The sequence below is a fragment of the Enhydra lutris genome, unplaced genomic scaffold, assembly GCF_002288905.1.
Source record: "Enhydra lutris kenyoni isolate GAN:26980312 unplaced genomic scaffold, ASM228890v2 scaffoldscaffold16, whole genome shotgun sequence".
Taxonomy (NCBI): domain Eukaryota; kingdom Metazoa; phylum Chordata; class Mammalia; order Carnivora; family Mustelidae; genus Enhydra; species Enhydra lutris.
Genome location: NW_019154100.1, coordinates 35,021,277 through 35,039,972, shown reverse-complemented (window position 1 = coordinate 35,039,972; position 18,696 = coordinate 35,021,277). Strand labels below are relative to the sequence as shown.

General features: G+C 41.4%; 1 protein-coding gene across 1 annotated transcript in view; it reads left to right on the top strand.

Annotated features, from left to right (window-relative positions):
- The first annotated feature begins 2,207 nt into the window (after nt 1-2,207).
- LOC111147266 (acyloxyacyl hydrolase) overlaps nt 2,208-18,696 on the top strand; it is a 162,060-nt gene continuing 145,571 nt past the window's right edge. Inside the window, exon 1 of the mRNA XM_022503203.1 lies at nt 2,208-2,769. Within this exon, the coding sequence (XP_022358911.1) occupies nt 2,643-2,769 (127 nt within the window). The 5' untranslated portion in view covers nt 2,208-2,642. The remainder of the gene's footprint in view (nt 2,770-18,696) is intronic.

The window sequence follows — 18,696 nt, the reverse complement described above, 5'->3', positions numbered from 1 at the left end:
GGCAGATCCAGAGCCTTTCAGCAAGTTGTGCAGAGATCCTAGGTCTTGTGCACTCAATGATCAATGAACAAAGGCAGCGCCGTGGGGGGAAATGAGAGCAGCCAGTCTGGGGGACACCTTGAGGAACCCCCCACTTGGTGACAGGGGGGTTTGGGGGAATGCAGGCTCATACTTTTGCTTTAACATTAGTTAGCAGAAATCACTTCCTGATTTCTATGTTCCTCTTTTGACCCTGCCCAGTAAGAACTTGACCTTCAAGCATGAAAATCACTCTGTGGAAAACCTACCATGTGTCAAGTATAACTATGACATACCGGCACAGCTGAGAAATCTCAACCCTGGAAACGGTCAAGGACTTGGTCAGCGTTGTACATCTAAGCCAGGAATTCCCAGTTTGGCCAGCCCAGAAGCCCAAGCACCCCAGGTTGCCTCAGGGCTCACTGTTCCTGCCCAGGGGGTGGGGGGTGGTTTTAGGCAGAACTGCAGGCATTACACACACATTGACCAAGGCTGCAAACTTGCATACAGCATTACGCTGAGAAATTCCTCTCACCCCGAGAGGCCTGCTTACAGCCTGCTCACAGCTATAAATCTAGACCAAAAGAACCTCAGGAGGCCCAGAGTCGATGCCAAGTGCTCTTCTGGAAGCTGCCGGAAGATTCCTCACCTACCTATGGGTTAGCAGACGAAACTGTGCATTCCCAGAGTGTTGCCCAGTACACAGAAGGCATCCAATAGATGCTGCCTTCTCCAACCCATGCCGTTTCCCCACACCTTGGCCTGCACCTTGTGCGGGTGTCTTATCCCTCTCTCCAAGGCTGGCCTGAGGTGCAGATTTCATCACACTCCTGCTGGAATCATAACCAAATCTTTGATTTACTAAGCGCTGTCTTCTTGCCAGGTACACTGCTTTATAGTTGGGTTACATCATCTATGTTAGTCCTTCTAGCAACCCTGTAGGACAAATATTATTACTATTCCAATATAAATGGGGAAACTGAAGCATTTAAAGGTTATATTTGGACATAGGTCTTTTTGTCTTCGCAGTATAAGCTCTTAATCATTCCATTATGTGGCCTCTCCAGGAAGTCTCTAGAACTTCTCTAGGCCCTGCCCTCTGTGGTGACCTATGACCTGGTGACCTCCAGAGCTTTCCTTGGTCACAGGGTCAGGGACCTTGAGGACCAGCCTCAAAGGAAATCACAGTTCCATGGTGACCAAGGTCATCCATGGCATCTGTTGGTCCAACCTGTCCTGGGACATAAGCAGGAGAACATTCTGGCATATGGTGTCTCTGCTGCAGATTCAGAGATTTGACCAATTGGCATTTATTAAACTAATGCTTACAAAGAAATCTTCAAACCATAAAAATTGGTATTTCCTACATCCTGGAAAGAATACAACTCTAAAATTCTGCCCGTTATTTTAATTGCTATTTCTTAAGTAAAAGCAGGAAGAGGAGAAGGAAAGCTCTCTACCAAGTCTGATAGCTTTCATAATATTTCACGCATTTTATAATAAGCTTTCCTCAGAGCCTAAACAAAGGGGAATAAAAACTGCAGGATCTCCCAGCCTTATCTAGATGGTGGGACTTTGGCCCAATCCCCTTATCTTGCCTGAGAATGGCAATGACTTTGCTGTATCCTATTTCAAAGCAAAGCACTTAGATGATATGTCTCTTCTCTATCTATGATCTGGTTCCATTCCCCCCCAACCCAGAGAAAAAGTATTTGGTTCTCATTTTCAAAACAGAAAATTGGTCTCTTAAAAGCAAACAAATCATCTACAGGTGGGGAATATAAACGTGTTTTGAAATTCTGAAGAAAAGAGATGCATCACACACAGTCAAGTAAATATGAAGAGGTTAATTCCAGCACGTCCTTTTTCTCAGATTTAAAATCCAGCCGTGCTGAGTGCTCATTCCTGTTTATATTGCTTTTTCCCTGCGTACTGGACTGAAGAAAGCTTGAGGAAAAGAACGACTTGACCAGAATATTCTTCAGCAACAGAATAAGGAGCTCGATCTCGCCATATAAAATTATTTAGAGCAAAACTAGATAACTTCTGAATAGAGCAAATTATGATCTCTAGAATGTGTAGACACTGCTGGTCACATTGCTAAAGGGTGTGTGTTTGTGGTTTTTTTTCAAACCTTCAGTTTTAGTTTTGTTTCATTTTGCACAAGCGAAAGGGGAAGGGCCTCCTAACCACCCCACAGGATGATTCCGGTAAGCCTTGAGGTTCCCCGTGCTTCTGATTGACTTTAGCTGGCGAGCACAGAAGGGCACGTTGTTGCCGCTGCGGCCACCTGGGTCTGTCCTTTGGCTGCAGCTTTTAACTCAGAAACCCTGCCTCCCAGAGACTCTTCGCAGCTCTTACCGGGCCCAGGCCTCTGGCTCTCACTAGGGGTTCCGCAAGAGGAACAAGGGGGTCTGTGAGTGTTTGTATGTTTTTCTAGTCCCTTCACACTTATGAAAAGTGTGTCTATGTGAGAGTGTGGGGAGTGTGTGGTGGGGAGTGTTTCCAAGAGAGGACGGGAGAGAAGGGGCGCTTGAGCAAGAGCTTCTGTGGCCCCAGCTTCAGCGTCCCTCAGAGGGCAGCCTCTCTACACAGGCTGATCTCTCCCGGTGCACGGCCCTGAGATGAAGTCCCTCTGGAATATCCTTTTGGCGACGACTCTGTCCTTACTCCTGCCCCTTCACACATTGGCCTCCCAAGCCTCTGACAGCCAGCCCAGTACTGGACACTCCAAGGGCCACACTTGTGTAGGTAAGTAAGGGTTTTGTCTATTTTTCAAGTGGACGTAACAATGGGGTCAAATACTCCACTTGGGTAGTAAATCATCTATCTAATGACGTCACTAGCTGTGAGTTCCAGGTTGGGAGCCAGCAGCCTCACCAACAGAGAAAACCTTTGAGCCTGAGACTGAGCTTTCACATGACTGCACATAAGTACCCTACCCAGTTGCTAGTTTGAATTAGTTGTGAAAGTCCTCCACCTCGCTGGTGACTGGCACTTTTTTTCTCTTCGGTGGGCAACCCTTAGAAAAGCCTGAAATTCTTACCTCTGTCAGAAGGATAGTGGGCAGCCTCACACAGTAGAAGGAAAATGGCCTGTGACCTCAGCATCATCTTCTGTTGCTGAAGGTGGTCCTGATCCCTCCCCTCAGACTCAAGGGTAGAGGACATAGTTCCCTCCTTTCCATGGGGAGTGTTGAGGAATTTGTGGCCCTCCTCTTTAGCCATGGGGGTTCCTTTGGTTTCCTATGCAAATATGGCCCCCAGAGCTCAGGAAGTCTGTTGCTGGCTAGGATTGATGATGCTTTAACACCCCTTTTCCCAGTTCACAACTTCTGGCTAACTCTGCCAGGAGTTGTTGACCTGTCCTCATGGTAAGAAGAAAGGCAAGGGCAAGAGGAGTCGGTCATGCAATCAACATTGACTTGTCACTGACTGTGCTGAGCCAGGGCCTGCCGGCCGTCCCAGCTGGAGGGCTCACTGTCTGGATGGCTCTTTGGAGAAACAGGCTCAGACATTTGTACACAGGGGAGTTTATCGAGGTGTGTTCTTTTTTTTTTTTTTAAAGATTTTATTTATTTATTTATTTATTTGACAGACAGAGATCACAAGTAGGCAGAAAAGCAGGCAGAGAGAGAGGAAGAAGCAGGCTCCCTGTTGAGCAGAGAGCCCGATGTGGGGCTCGATCCCAGGACCCTGAGATCATGACCTGAGCCGAAGGCAGAAGCTTAACCCACTGACCCACCCAGGTGTCTCATCGAGGTGTGTTCTTGGGGAAATCACCACCAGGAAGGGTGAAGCAGCAGGAGTAGTTAGGAGGAAAATATGGGCTGGGCTGTAGACACACACACACACACACACACACACACGCACCCGCACCCGCACCCACACCCACACCCACACCCACCCCCCCCCCCCCCCCGGTCAATCCCACAGAGAACTCTGGAGCCAAAATGGCTCTTCAGAGTGGTCTGAGGTGGGTCTAGACTCTGGAACTGCCACACTGAGCAGTCACTGAATAAGAACCAACCCCATGGGGAGCTCCATTGGGTGGAGGCAATGCCTTCAGAGGCACCTGGTGTGAGCCCTTAACACCAACAGTCCCAGCAACAAGGGGAGGGTGGATCTCCTTAAAGGGAATCTGGGGGTGCTCTTGTTTACAGGGCCAATGTGGGACATGTCTTAGGAAGCAGTGAGGGAAGCTGGTAGTAAGAGGAGGAGCATCATGGAGGAGGCAGGAGAAGAGAAGGGATACTGGCTAGTCTTCTACTCCTTTCTGATGAAAAGCAGGACAATATGACTTCAAGTCCACTGGCACAAAGGCACCTTCCTCGTGTCCACCCTCCACATGGTCATTGAGTGGCCACCACATGCCAGGCCCTGTGCTCTGAGTTAGAGACACAAAGGTGAATACCAATAATTTTTAAAATGTCTCTGTCCTCAGGAATTCACTACCCAGTTTAGAAAAAAGAAAAAAAATGAGAATCTGGATTGTAAAGATTACGGTGTTTAAGATGAAAGACAAACTGGGCACTTAGTGCACATGGTGATACCCACCTTCCCAGGAACCCTATAAACCACAGTGTTCTTGGGAGGGCCAGCAGAAAGCCCAGAAGCACAGAGCGAAGGCAAGCCACTTCAAAGCAGATAACTGCCAACCGGAAGAACCTCATCATATTCATAAAGTCGCCAGAGGAAGGTGAAATATAAGCTGGGTGAAAATATAAGAAGAGTAGGGTAAAGTGTTAGAATTTTAGAAGTGTTTCCACCCAAGTGTTGAAGACGGAAGCTGCAGGGGTCTCAAAGTTTCCATTGTCATTACCTCTCTGTTTAAAGGTGCTGGGCAACCTTGAGAAAAGTTGGTCGGCCAGTAGGATTTCTGATCACCCAACTGAGTGGTAGGGAATCATCTTTGTTAGCTTCTGGCAATATCCTAATCACCATTCCAAAATAAAATTTTCCCTTGTTCATAAAAGTATACACTGGCCTTGATTTATAAGCTCTTAATAAAATAAAATATTTAGAGTCACCTTCTCAACACAAGGAAGTAGTTCTGCTTTCCCATTTTTCATGCAGTTCAATTGAATTAATTGGGTTCCATCCATTTTGATGAAGACGCACTTTTAGTGATCGTAATTGTTTCTTACTCATGAAATTTTTTTGCTGCTGATCTGCAGCCATTCTTGCAGCTTCCTGGCATTTCTCAGTGCTGCCCTCTATCTTTCTCTGAGTTGCTTCTGGGCTAATTGGAGTGGTGCGTGGGGAAGGAAGGGCTCTTCAGCCATAACAATTACATTTGTAAGTTAATAACTATGAGACTGCTAACATTTATTGAGCACATATTGTGTAATTAACATTCTTCCAAGAGATTTATATGGACTACCTCAATTAATCATTAGAATGACCTTATGGTTTATAAATCATCATTATTTCCATTGGGCAGGAGAAACAATTGAGACTCAGAGAAACAAGCAACTTGGCCAAGTTTCCACAGCCAGTTAAAAACTTGCCTTAGATGTTACTGCAAGTGTGATTATGTTTGGTTTTTTTTTCTAAGTGATTAGGTTGGGACACTGTATTTCTTCCCCACATTTTTTTAAATAAAATTTTATTTTCTAGCTTTGTCGAGATATAACTCACATACGATAGTTTACCCTTTTAAAGTATAATGTTTATTTAGTATATTCATAAACTGTGTCTTGATCATCAATATTTAATTCAAGCACTTTTATCAAGCTAAAGAGAAACCCAATATTTATTAGCAGTCACTCCCTATCTCCTTGTCCCTTCAGCCCTTGAAAATCACTAGTCTCCCTTATGTCTCTAATGAACACTTCCTATAAATGGAATGGAAAGATGCATGGCCTTTTGTCATCAGCTTCTTTGACTTAGCATAAGGTTTTCAAGGTTCATCCATGCTGTAACATGCACCAACTTCCTTTCTTCTTATGAATGAATAATATTGCATTGTCTGGATATGCCTCACATTATTTATCTAGTCATTGGTGATGGACATATGGGTTGTTTCCAGTTCTTAGCTATTCTGAATAATTCTGCTACACATATCCATGTACAAGGGTTTTATGTGGACGTTTGTTTTCTTTCCTTTTGGGTATATGCCCAGAAGTGGAATTTCCAGGTCATATGGTAACTCAATGATTAACGTTTTGAGGATCTGCCAGACTGTTTTCTAGAGCTGCGGCACTGTTTTACATCTCTACACTCATGAACAAGAGGGTACGAATTCCCCATAACCTCCCCAATCCCTTGTTATTACCCATCTCTCTTATTATAGTCATCCTAGAGGATATGGAGGGATACCTCCTTCTAGTTTTGATGTGAATTTCCCAAAATAATGATGATGTTGAACATCTTTCCACGTGCTTATTGACCATTTGCATATATCCTTCGACAAAATGTCTATTCAAGTCATTTACCCTTCTATTTTTAAGATTTTATTTATTTATTTAGAGAGCACGAATAAGGGGAAGGGCAGAGGGAGAGGGAGAGAGAATCTCTAGCAGACTCGATGCTGAGCACAGAGCTGGAGCCCGACGCAAGGGCTCGATCCCAAGACCCTGAGATCATACCCCAAGCCGAAATTCAAAGTCAGATGCTTAACTGAATGAGCCACCCAGGTGCCCCTCATCTGCCTGTTTTTAAATTGGGTTACTGCCTTTTTGTTGTTGAATTGTAAAAGTTATTTATATCATCTAGATATATATACCTTATCAAATATATGATTTGTAAATATTTCCCCCCATTTTGTAGGGGTTTCTTCACTTTCTTGATGGTATCCTTGGAAGTGCAAAAGTTTTACATTTTGATGAAGTCCAGTTTATCTATTTTTTTCTTTTGCCTGTTGTGCTTTTTGTGTCCTATCTAATCCCATATTTAAAAAAAAATTATTGTTTTAACTATTGTTTTCCTATTGTCATGTGCCCATCCCCTTATCTTGTTTCCTAGACATTGGGTTTTGGCAACCCCAATCATCACTCCTGTGGTTGTAAGTAGCAGGAATTAACTTGAGTTAAGCTAGGGTAAGCAAAAAAGAAAAAGGAAGGAGTTTTCTTATGAGAATCCCAAGCATGAATTTTGGAACCAAAAGTCATACAAACAGAGCTCACTCCATTTTTCTAAAAACAATGAGCCAGGATCCCAAAAATGGTGGCTGCCAGGGTCCCAGGGAGTTTTCCCTGGCCTTTTGGTACTGCTTCCATCTCTGACCCCACAGACCAGCTGGTTTTATTGCTCTAGGACCTTTGGCCGATTATGGGCTCCCACAGTCCAGTGTTTGCCTACCATCTCTCAGCACGCACACAGAGATGGTCTTTCCTTGCTGTTAAACCAAGAATCTGGGCCAAGTTTTAGGCCACTAAGTAAGGGGCAGGTGGCAATGAGGAGAGCCTACTGCACAGATGTGTTTGTGGGGTGAGAAGACTGCTCTCACGGAAGTGGGGAGTGCTGTGACTGGAGAGGTAACTCTAAAAGAAACCACCACAGATGTGACTGAGAGATTGAGCCAATATCCCTATGTAAACAAAAACCTTCAGTATCAGTCCCAGAAGTAGCCTTTGCAGTAGAGACCACGGGCAGAAGTGGAGGGCATGGGCTTAAACATATTAAACATATTGCAGAATCAAGCTGTGCAAAGCCCCAGTGGCCCCCTCCCAATTTACCATGATTTGTTGGCACGGAACTGTACCTCTCATTTGATCACTAAGCAAACGCTGTTTCTAACGCGCTTGAATAAGCAGTGCTCCTTCTTGCCACTTTCCAAATGTTATGGAATCAATAATAAGCCGTGTTCATTTCTGCAAAACATCATTTCTCTACATGGGTGATTTAGGGGCAAAGTAATCTTTATGTTTCTAAATCATTGACATTTTAAATTCATTCATTGAGTTTTGAGGGTTTTTTAATTTTTATTTTATAAAGCACCATGTGGTGCTCAGGAAACCTTCTAAAAGGTTAAAAAACAAAACAAAACAAAACAAAACCAAAAAAGACACCACTTTTCTTCCCCCTCATCCATGTTTGGTTAAATATACAGAACATCTTCAGAGTCCATTAACCCCCGTCTCCCCACCCCCACCCCCAGCATCCCACGCAGAGTGGTAAGAGATGACTTTTTAGTTTGAATGATGAGAAAGTGGTGAGTGGTAAGATGACAGGGTCACTGACAAAAATAGGGAAGATTTAGACAGAGCTGGCAAAAAGTTTGAAAATTTATGATCACAATCTTATATACAGAAATTTCATTTTCCCTTTTTCTCTGTAACTGAACACTTGTTGCTAAGCCACCACTCCTGCTGCTAACAAAACTCTTCATGTTACCCCTTCTGTGTTTACATTTAGTCGCCCTCCCCCTCCTCCACCAGGGTTCTCTTCTTTCCTCTCTGAGGGTTGGTCTCAGTTCTGAGAGCGGGTTTATGTACCCCTCTGCCATTTAAGTTCTCAGCCTCTGAAGGCACGCCTCTGTCCCCAGTCCTGACAGCTCCCATGTGGGGTCTCCCGGCTGGTGTAGCTCCGGGGCTTGTCTCAGCAACACAGTCAAGTCACTCTCGGGGCCTGCAGCTCACGTCCACCTTCCTAGGTCCTGCAGACCGAGCTGCTCTAACAGGTCACCCCCTGGCTCCCCGCTGAAGCCCCCTGTATTTTGTCCCCCACTTTTCACACCTTCTCCTCTCTTTAATTCCCCTACTTTTATTTTCAGATTCTAGAATTTAACTCCAACCTTAGCACAAATGGTAGGTTTCTGATCATCTCAACTTTCACTCCGTCTACGTTTTTTTCCTGGATTGTTCTGGGCTCACAACTCTGAAGAGGAAGACCACAAAGGCAGTCTAGAGACAGAGCGAGCCGCAACTTTGGAGAAAGATCACAAAGTGAGCAAAACTGAAAGAACTCAAGTTAACAGTATGCTTTCCTTCAGGAAGACGATGAATAAATTTTGGGGAGGAGGGTGAAACTAGATCATAGATCAAATGTACTACGGGAAAGAGGAAAGAAAAGAACGTTACAAAGCATTAAGTGGAGTAAAATCCCTCTAAAGTTATGATATGTCCATCTATTTGCACAGCTGTTTATTAGTTTCCACGTATGTGGATGACCTGCCCCTGCCAATCAAAACACAAGACTATCAAAGAGATAAACAAGACAAGACCCCACTACATTCTGTCTCCTAGAAATGCACTTTAGATTCAAAGACAAATAGGTTGAAAGTAGGATAGTTGGAGTAAATAAAACATTATCAGACAAAATATACTTTAAGATATGAAACAATCCTGGAGTGCCTGGGTGGCTCAGTCAATGGGGTGTCCAACTTTTGATTTCAGCTCAGGTCATGATCTCAGGGTCATGGGATCAAGCCCTACATCAGGCTCCGTACTAAGCGGAGCCTGCTTCGGATTCTTTCTCTCCCTCACCCTCTGTCCCTCCCCTGCTCACGGTCTCAATCTCTTAAAAAAAAAAAAAAAAAAAGAAAAAAAAAAAAGGAAAAGGGAAATAATCCTAAGACAAAGAGAGTGGTATCTTCCATAATGATAAACAGATCAATATATCAAGAAAGAAGTAATAATTGTAAATGTGCATATACTTAATAACAGAGCCCCAAAAAACAAAAATTTAAAAATTCAAAAGAAAAGCAGATAGTTCAACAATACAGTTGAAAATGTCAATGTTCCTCCCTCTGTAACTGATAGAACAAGGGGACAAAAAGTCAGTAAGGATATAGAAGACCTGAACAACACTTAACAACTAACTTAACCCAACTAACATCTATAGAACATTCCATTCAACTACAGAAAAGTACACATTATTTTTTAACTGTACATGGCACATTGTCCTCTATGGACCATATACTAGACAATAAGACAAGTATCAAGCCATTTTTAAAATCTGAAATCATACAAACATTTATCCAATTAAATTAAGAATCAACAACAAAAAGAAATCTGGAAAAAAAAACAATGTGCACAAATTTAAAAAAAATAGATAAAAGAGGAAATCAGAGAAATTAGAAAATAGTTTGGCTTAAAAGAAAATACAATATACCAAATTTTATGGAATGTAGCTATACTGGTGCTTAGAGGAAAATTTAAAACTTTAAATATTTATGCTACAAGAAAAATCCAAAATTGACAAAAATCTTTGACAAAATATTGACAAACTGAATCCAGCAACATATAAAAAGAATTATACCCATGACCAACTGGGATTTATCCTAGATATGTACGATGATATTAACATCTGAAAATCAGTTAATGGAATATACTGAATTAGTAGAGGCTGTAACTACATTAACATCCCCAAAAGAAAGAGAAACATGATTTGACAAAATTTATCACCTATCCATGTCAGAAACACTCAATAAATTATAAAAAGGCACTTTCTTAACCTGATAAAGGGCATCTTTGAGAACCCTACTGCCAGCTTCATACTTAATGATAAAAGACTGAATGCTTTTGTCCTAAGATCAGGAACATAGGAAGGATGTCCACTCTCACCACGTTCAATTTTTATTGAAAATTCTAATCAGTTTAATAAAGAAATAAAAATAATAGTCTGAAAATTGGAAAGGAATGGGTAAGACTGTCTTTATTTTCAGACAGCATGATCCTGAATAGAAAATCCTGAGGTATCTAAATAAAATGACTATACTGAGTGGGAAAGTTTAATAAGATTGCAGGATTTAAGAGTAATACAAAAACCAATTATATTTGTTTATATTAACAACAAATTTTCAAGAATTGAAACTGAGGAAAAAAATTCCACTCACAATATACCAAAAAATATGTAGGAATAAATTTAACAAAAGGAATGCAACACTGAAAACTAAAAACCATTGCTGAGAGAAATGAAAGTGTGCTTTACAGAAATGGAGAGCAGCATCATGGTAATGGATTGGAAGACAGTGGTGTTAAGATAGCAGTACTCCCCAAACTGACCTATACACTAGACACACTGCCAATCAAAATCCTAACGTCTTTTTTTGGTAAAGATTGGCAAACTGATCCTAAAATTTAATGAAAAGACAAAGAAACCAGAATAGCCAAAAATTTAGAAAACCACTGTTGGAGAAGTGATATATCTGATTTCCTGAGAAGTGATATATCTGATTTCAAAATCACACACAATTATCTCAAAATAGATCTTAGGTCTCAAGATAAGAGCTAAGACTATGAAACTTCTAGAAAATGTAGAAGAAAATCTATGTGACTTTGGATTTAAAGATTCTTAAATATGACATCAAAAGGGCTATATAAAAATTCTATATATAATACATAAGTTATATATAAACATATATAAGTTATATATAAATATATATGTTATACATAATAAAAATAATAAATTTACAAATTTATTAAATTTAAACATTTTTGCTCTCCAGGAAATGTTATTAGAAAGTGAAAGGAATACTGTGGGAAAGTATGTACAAATCATACAGATTACAATATAGCAATGATTATTTTAATAAATGTTATTGACAATGTTCACTTTGAATATCCCATATTTTAATATATTCAGTGTGACACTTAGAAGCCTATAGATTTCAAGGTTCAACTGGTCTGGATTAGAATGATTTAGCCAGTCAACAGTGCAATTCCTGCTTGTGTAAAAGGCCTTAGATATGTCCTTTAACTTCTCTGAGCCTCATATTTCTCATCGTTAAAATGTAACAATCCATAAAAAGTAACAATCCCATGAGGAAGAGGATTACAGTGTGCAAAAACACCCAGAAGAGAGCTGAAGGTATTCTAGAAAATGTCATTTCATGTTTTCCTAGAGCTTAATAGGGTAAAGGGCAACTATTAAAAAGCTTATTCAATGAGAAATTATTTGATAAAATACAATTTATTGTTTTTGTAATTGTAGAGGAGTAGGTGGCTTTCAGGGATAGTTTAGAAAATACTGAAGAAGATTTTTAAATAATAAAATCAGCTGTGGGGTGCATGGATGGCTCAGTTGGTTCAACATCTGACTTCAGCTCAGGTCATGATCTTAGTGTCCTGGGATCCAGCCCTGCGTCAAGCCCTGTGTCCAGCTCTCTGCTCAGCAGGGAGTCTATTTGTCCCTCTGTCCCTTCCCCTTCTCATGCTCTCTCTCAAATAAATAAATAAAATCACTTAAAAAAAAAGAATAAAATCAACTGTAAGCCCCAAATCCAGATGAACGCTATTGATATTTTGTTATATTCCCTTTAAAAATTGTCTAGGTATGTATTTATGGGGTTTGGATCTTATTTTACTGTTTGATTTCTAAATCTGGATGGCTAAGAAGACAATCTAAAATCAAACACTTTTTTTTTCAACAAAACATTTGTAAAAACTTTTGTAGTTTTAAGTCTTTTTTAGCAGGTGGAAATTTTTCAAGTTAAAAAGTAGGTTTGTACATAAAAACTGTTGGGCATGGTCAAAGATGATCTATTATTTCTATCTATCCAAACATCATCTATCTTCCGATCTATCCCTCCATCCATTATCAGTCTATCCTTCTTTCCACTCATTCATCCGTCTACTCACCTGCCCACCTACTCACCCTTTCATCCCTCTATTTTTCTATTCATCTATCATCTATCTCTAAGTATCTAATTAGAATTCAAACACAGAAGTGAAAGGAAACATGAAGCCATATGTTTTCTGAAAGATAATCTGATTAGTTCATGGCATTAATGATAAGGTCTGACTTTGCCATTTTGGATTACACAGAGGACATGTCTCATAACATGATGAACTAAATCTGCAGCTCCAACTTCAACAAAGATATATATGAAGTATGCATTAAGATAAAAGATTATACTTAAAATATTATGTTGGCAAAAGTATATTGAAACGAACAATATTTCAACTTCCCAATTCTTTCTGAGTATATTAAGTTCTAACAAGGTCTCTCTAGGTGAATTGTAATGGGTATAATTAAAAGGAGAGTCTTACTAAAACTTTTTTCTTATTTTAATAGAACTTCCCAGAAATTGAGAAAAAGAAAGACTCCATTGATTAGATAACAACTGTTTTTGCAAGTCAGGTGGTTTCTAGTTCTTTGCTTTCAACACAACTGAAGGGGTAGTTAATGGAGTTGTCAGGTGATGGATCATTTGGAATAATTTCCAATGATAGATCACTTTAAGATTTTTGACATTTAACTCAGAAGAAGTAGCAGAATTGAGGGACATCACTCTATCAAAAGTCCTCCCATTTCCATTTACTTAAGTAAACATGTTTTCTCAGCACCTACCTCTTTAATAATGAAAAATAGGAACAGACATGATACGGAGTCTTGCCATTCTTCAACAGATATAAGTCCTAATCAAAAAGACCAATCATCTCATTAAGAAGTACAATTCCAGTAAAATTTTACTTTTGTTATTTAGGAATTGTTTATCAAATTGGCAATACATATTGCATAGAAAAGTTAATTTTACTAATAATGAAAACTCTATCCAGAAGAATTTTTTTTAATACTTAGAGTTATATTCACAGGAAAACTAAAATTTTCATTTAAGTTTTATTCATATTTTTAGTGTTAAGAGGTATAACAGTGTGATCAATAAAATACTTTCAACCATAAAAATATATTACATTGGGATAAAATTCTATAGTGGAAGAAAAATTCAAGGAAGTCGACTTTTTATTGAAATATGAATTCAAGGAGAGGGATTATCAACATAAATTTCTCACTGTGAAAGAAGAGTTTAAGCTTATATTTTTTTCCAGTGGTTGTAAGTAGGTATAAATTGCTATAGTATTTAGATTCCTTTGGATACATAGAGATTAATGTATGATTTCCACTATAATATTTATAGTCTGCCTAGAATTATACTCTTTGCAACTATGTAAATTAATATCCATTAATAATATTTTAATATCCATTAAAATATGGAAGGGGTACATAGTTTTTCAAATTTCCTTTGGGGGGATACAAAGCAAAATATTTGACACCACTGGTTGTATACTCTAGATTCTAGAGCATTAAGAGCCCATGCACTGCAGTGTGCCCTTCAAGGCACCTCAAGATGGGATCTCTTCCTATCTCTCTCACTCCGTCTTTCCCATGGAGCCTGGGGACGCCCAATTCTTCTCTTTCTCACATCCAAGGCTTTATAAAGGCTACACCTCTCTCCTTGAAACCCTTTCCTGCCTTTTTCTGTTGAATGAGATCCCCCCATTTTCCAACATTCAACTTCTCCAGGAAACTGTCCCCAGTTCCTCAAGGCAGAGTGCGTTTCTTCCTCCTCTGTGCTTCCAAAACATTAACAGGTCCCTGAACCGTAGTGCTTACAGGCTGCCAGGACTAGACTGTCTTTCTAGTCATCGGGCTGCCCTCCTGGTCCGTGATTTCTCTTATTCACGTTTGTATCCTAAGCCTCTGAGCACATAGCAGGTGCTCATAAGTATGCACTGAGTTAATAACAAGATGGGATGGCTCCTGTGTCTGTACTCTCATTTCTTGATTATTAGCTTTTTATGTATTTCTAAAGTAGCCAAGCCCACCATCCTGCATCTCTCAGCACTGTTTGCTTATTTCTTCTCTTCACCATTGCTTGCACTTTGCTCAGCTTTGAGTGTGCTCAGCCTCTCACCAGGAAATGGCCCTCTCTTGTTGCCAATGTTCTTGTGAATGTTAGAAGTTTGGAACTCACTGAGCACTTTCTCATGAAGATGGAGTTGTAGGTGATGGTCAGTTTAGGCCACAGAGCCATCTGCCCAGATGGAGTGAAAATACTAGCTATTGGGAATAAAAGCAAAATTCGGCCATAGAAAAGTGAAAACGCTATTGACACTGCAATATGTTTTTCAAAGAAGTTTTCTGAGTTTCTATTTTAAAGATTTTTTTTATTATTTGATAGACAGAGATCACAAGTAGGCAGAGAGGCAGGCAGGAGGGAGGCAGTCTCCCCGCTGAAGCAGACAGCCCAATGCGGGGCTCGATCCCAGGACCCTGGGATCATGACCTAAGCCAAAGGCAGAGGCTTTAACCCACTAAGCCACCCAGGCGCCCCTCTGAGTTTCTATTTTAAAAAAGAGTCACAGAGAATATGTCTTTGTCCTATAGTCTCAGCAGCTGGAATAGAAACTATGCATTTTTATGTGCTGGATTGCTTAAACCTCACAATGCTTTTGCCCGGTGTGTCGGATAGCCTGTGCTAAGTTTGCAAACCACTCTACACTTCTACAACAGTCGTTCATTAGCTTACAGTTCTGTGGGCTGGCAATTTGGGGTGGGCACAGCTGGGGGGTCCTCCCACTTGTATCCCCTCAACTCACTCCTGCTGCTGTGTTCAGGTGGTAGACGGGGAGACGACGGGAGCTGCATCTTCTAGAATGGCCTCGTTCACAAATTTAGTGGTTGGCCAGCTGTTGGCTGGGGCACCTTGATTTCCCTTCCTGTGGCCTCTCCAGCAGGCTGGCTCCAGCTCACAGCTAGACAGTTCTAAAAGGGCAAAAGTGGAAGCTGCAAGGCCTCTGAAGGTCTGGATTCAAACCCGACATGCTGTCATTTCCTCCACTGATCAAAGCAGGTTACAAGGCCAGGTTCATTCGGAAGAATGGGAAGTAGGTCACCCCTCTTCGTGGGAAGAAGTGCAAAACAGTGGCAGCCATGTTTAGTGTACTGTGCAAACGGGTGTTATTATCCCATTTGGTGGGTGCCAAAATCTGGGTTCAGAAAGATTAACAGTCCTACCAAAATACATCAGCTCGTAAGTCATAGAAGCAGGATGTGAGCCCAGGTCTGTCTGACATCCCACGTTCTTCTACTCTCTCCTGGTACATAGCTTCTCACTTCTCTTCCCTCTCTTCCATTCTCTTTTCTTCCCTGCCCATCTCTCCCTCCCTGGGTGATGTGCCACCATCTCTGGCTTAGTAACTAATAGCTTAGGGAAACTAGACTGAGAGTAGGATAATTGCAAGTGATCATTTTCATGCCTTTCTTTCTTATTTCCCTTTCTTTTCACCAATATGAGAAATAATGTAAACATGTAAAGCCATGTCCTCTGCTCCCACCCAAGCAGGGAAATCTGAGGGGAACAGAATTGATGGGCACTGTGGGGGCAGGTGGGATGTACAAAGTCACGTGGGTCCAACAGGAATTCAGGGACTGAGGTGTGGCATGGCTCCCAGACCTGTGCTCTGCCCCTCCCTGGGCCCAAACCAGGAACAAAGGAGTCAGTTTTGATTCTCACTTTTCCTCCCACTTCTTTCCTTCATACATCACTTCATTAATAAATTGTATCCGATGAACCTCCACAGTAGATCCCAAATCTGTCTGTCCGTTTCCTCTGTCTCCCCTGCCACCTGTTACTCTCTGTGATGCACCATCATCTCTCTTCAGGACCAAAATGGCCTCCTACTTCATCTCTCTGCTCCCACCTTTGTCCCCTAAGGCCCTTCCTCCCCATGACAGTCAGCATGATAATTTAAAGACATAGATCAGATAGCAGCAGCCCATTCAAACAAAACCCAGCCAGAGCTCCCCATTGCTCTCTGGAAAAATCCCTGGCTCTTTTGCAATCTACAGATCCCTTGAACCGGGCCCCTTCCTTTCCCTGAACCTCATTTTTCACCACTGGGTTCTGGCTTTCCTAGTTTTATGCCATGAAGTGGCCATGAGCAGCCCCACCTCTTACAAAACTTGTCCCAGCTCCTCATGATCCTTTCTATTATATTAGTCATTTTGTGTGTGTGTGTGTGTGTGTGTGTGTGTGTATTCTACAAAGAAGCCTTCTCTATTGGCTCTAGATAAGGTTTATAACACCCGCATCCTCATTACCCTCTGCTAATTCACCCTGTTCTTTTTCTTTTTAGCACCTAAAATTATAATTCTGTGTTTGTTTACTTGTTTACGATCACTATTCTCTAACAGAGTATAATCTCTAAGAGGACGGGAACTCTGTCAGTTTGTTTCCAGCATGTACTAGGAGCCCAACACAGTGCCTCCATCTAGAAGGAACACAATGCATACTCTGTTCCAGTCCCAGCTGGTTACTTGGCAAGGTATGCTAACCTCTTCAAGCCTCTGTCCACTAGTTTGTAAAATGAGAGCAATAATTCCTACATCTAGGAGTTGTTGTGAAGTTTGAATGAAATGATGATATATGCAAAACACTTCAAAAACTGTAGGGCAGGGACACCTGGGTGGCTCAGTTGGTTAAGCGTCTGCCTTCAACTCAGCTCATGATTCGCAGTTCAGGGATGGAAGTTCCCTGCTCTGCGGAGAGTCCACTTCTCTCTCTGCCTCTCGCCCCACTCATGCTCTCTTTCTCTCTCTCTCACTCTCTCAGATAAATAAATAAAATCTTAAAAAAAAACAATATGTAGGGCACACGCTAGCCATGTGACGAATTATTTATGCCTCCACTTAGGGTCAAAAAGGTAGTAGAGTCATGCTGACCCTGGCTCTGACAAATGCCAAGTGCTTTCCAGGCTTTTCCATGAAGTGTGGACTTTGGACAAGTGGGAAATCTTTTAGCCTGCTCTCCACAGTGCCTGCATTTCCAGCCAGCATAGATATGATTATAATTAGAGTTGCAAGACTCCTGTTTCATTTCAAAAGGATTCTGGGTATAGTATGCAACCTACCTCCAGTATGTGTCCAGAAGCAGATCCCTTTGGCAGGTGTTCTCATTTGGGCCCGTTCTCATCTTCTCGTACAATATCAGGAGTGTCTGTTTCGATTACCCTCCTTAGTCTCAGATGCCATGTGAGAAGAGATTTGCCATATGTGAGGTTTCAAATGGTGACCACTGAGCTAAATGCACAGCTCTCACCGGCTCTCGTCACTTCCTAAATGAACAGTAGCTTGAACAAACTCACTTGAGCGGAGCCAGCCTTTTATTAGCAGCCAGAGAATGGTCTGTAATGGGAGAAATTACTCTGCTCATGCATCTCTCCCAAGGAAAACATTCTTTAGCTTGTCAAGCCCGGGGAACCTCTTATTAGAAACTACAGCAAAGTCAATTTCTCTATTCTCGCCAACTGAAGGATTCAGAACACACCTTACTGCAGACCCTAAATTAACAATCCAGCTGGAAGGGGAGTCGAACCCCGCTGGAAATGGGCGGGGATGTCCAAGTGGGCAGAACTCAAATCAAAGCAGAGCCCAACCTGGGCGTTTACATATTTCAAACCTATTACCCTCTTTTCTGCAGATCTCTTTTGATCATAACTCTTCACCAGGCAGAGTGAGGGTAATGGCAAGATCCTCCTGATCTTCAGAGGCAGCTGACTTTTTTTTTTCTCCTTTTTATCTAATGATTTCCAATTTTAGCAAGCTGTTGCTAAGGAGCCTCCAAAGTCATGAGTCCTTGATGGGATTCCTCTGCGTAAAAGAAAAACCCATATCTATAAGTACAAAGAAGCAGGTTGGTTTGGGGCAGCGCGATTCGCAATTTGCTTTGCATTGATCCTTCCAAGCCCTGGATTAAAACAAAGGCATACTTGTATTTCAAGTCCACTTTGGGTGAAGCTGCTCATTGATGACATGGCAGATGAAGTGACTGCGATGCAAGATTTCAACCCAATCTCCACCACCTTCTTTGTTTGTTTTTAAAGATTTGTTTATTTATTTGAGAGAGAGAGTGCATACATGTACGCATAAGTGAGGGGAGGGGGAGAGGGAGAAAGAGACTCCCAGGCAGACTCCGTATTGAGCATGGAGCCTGACTTGGAGCTCGAGCTCA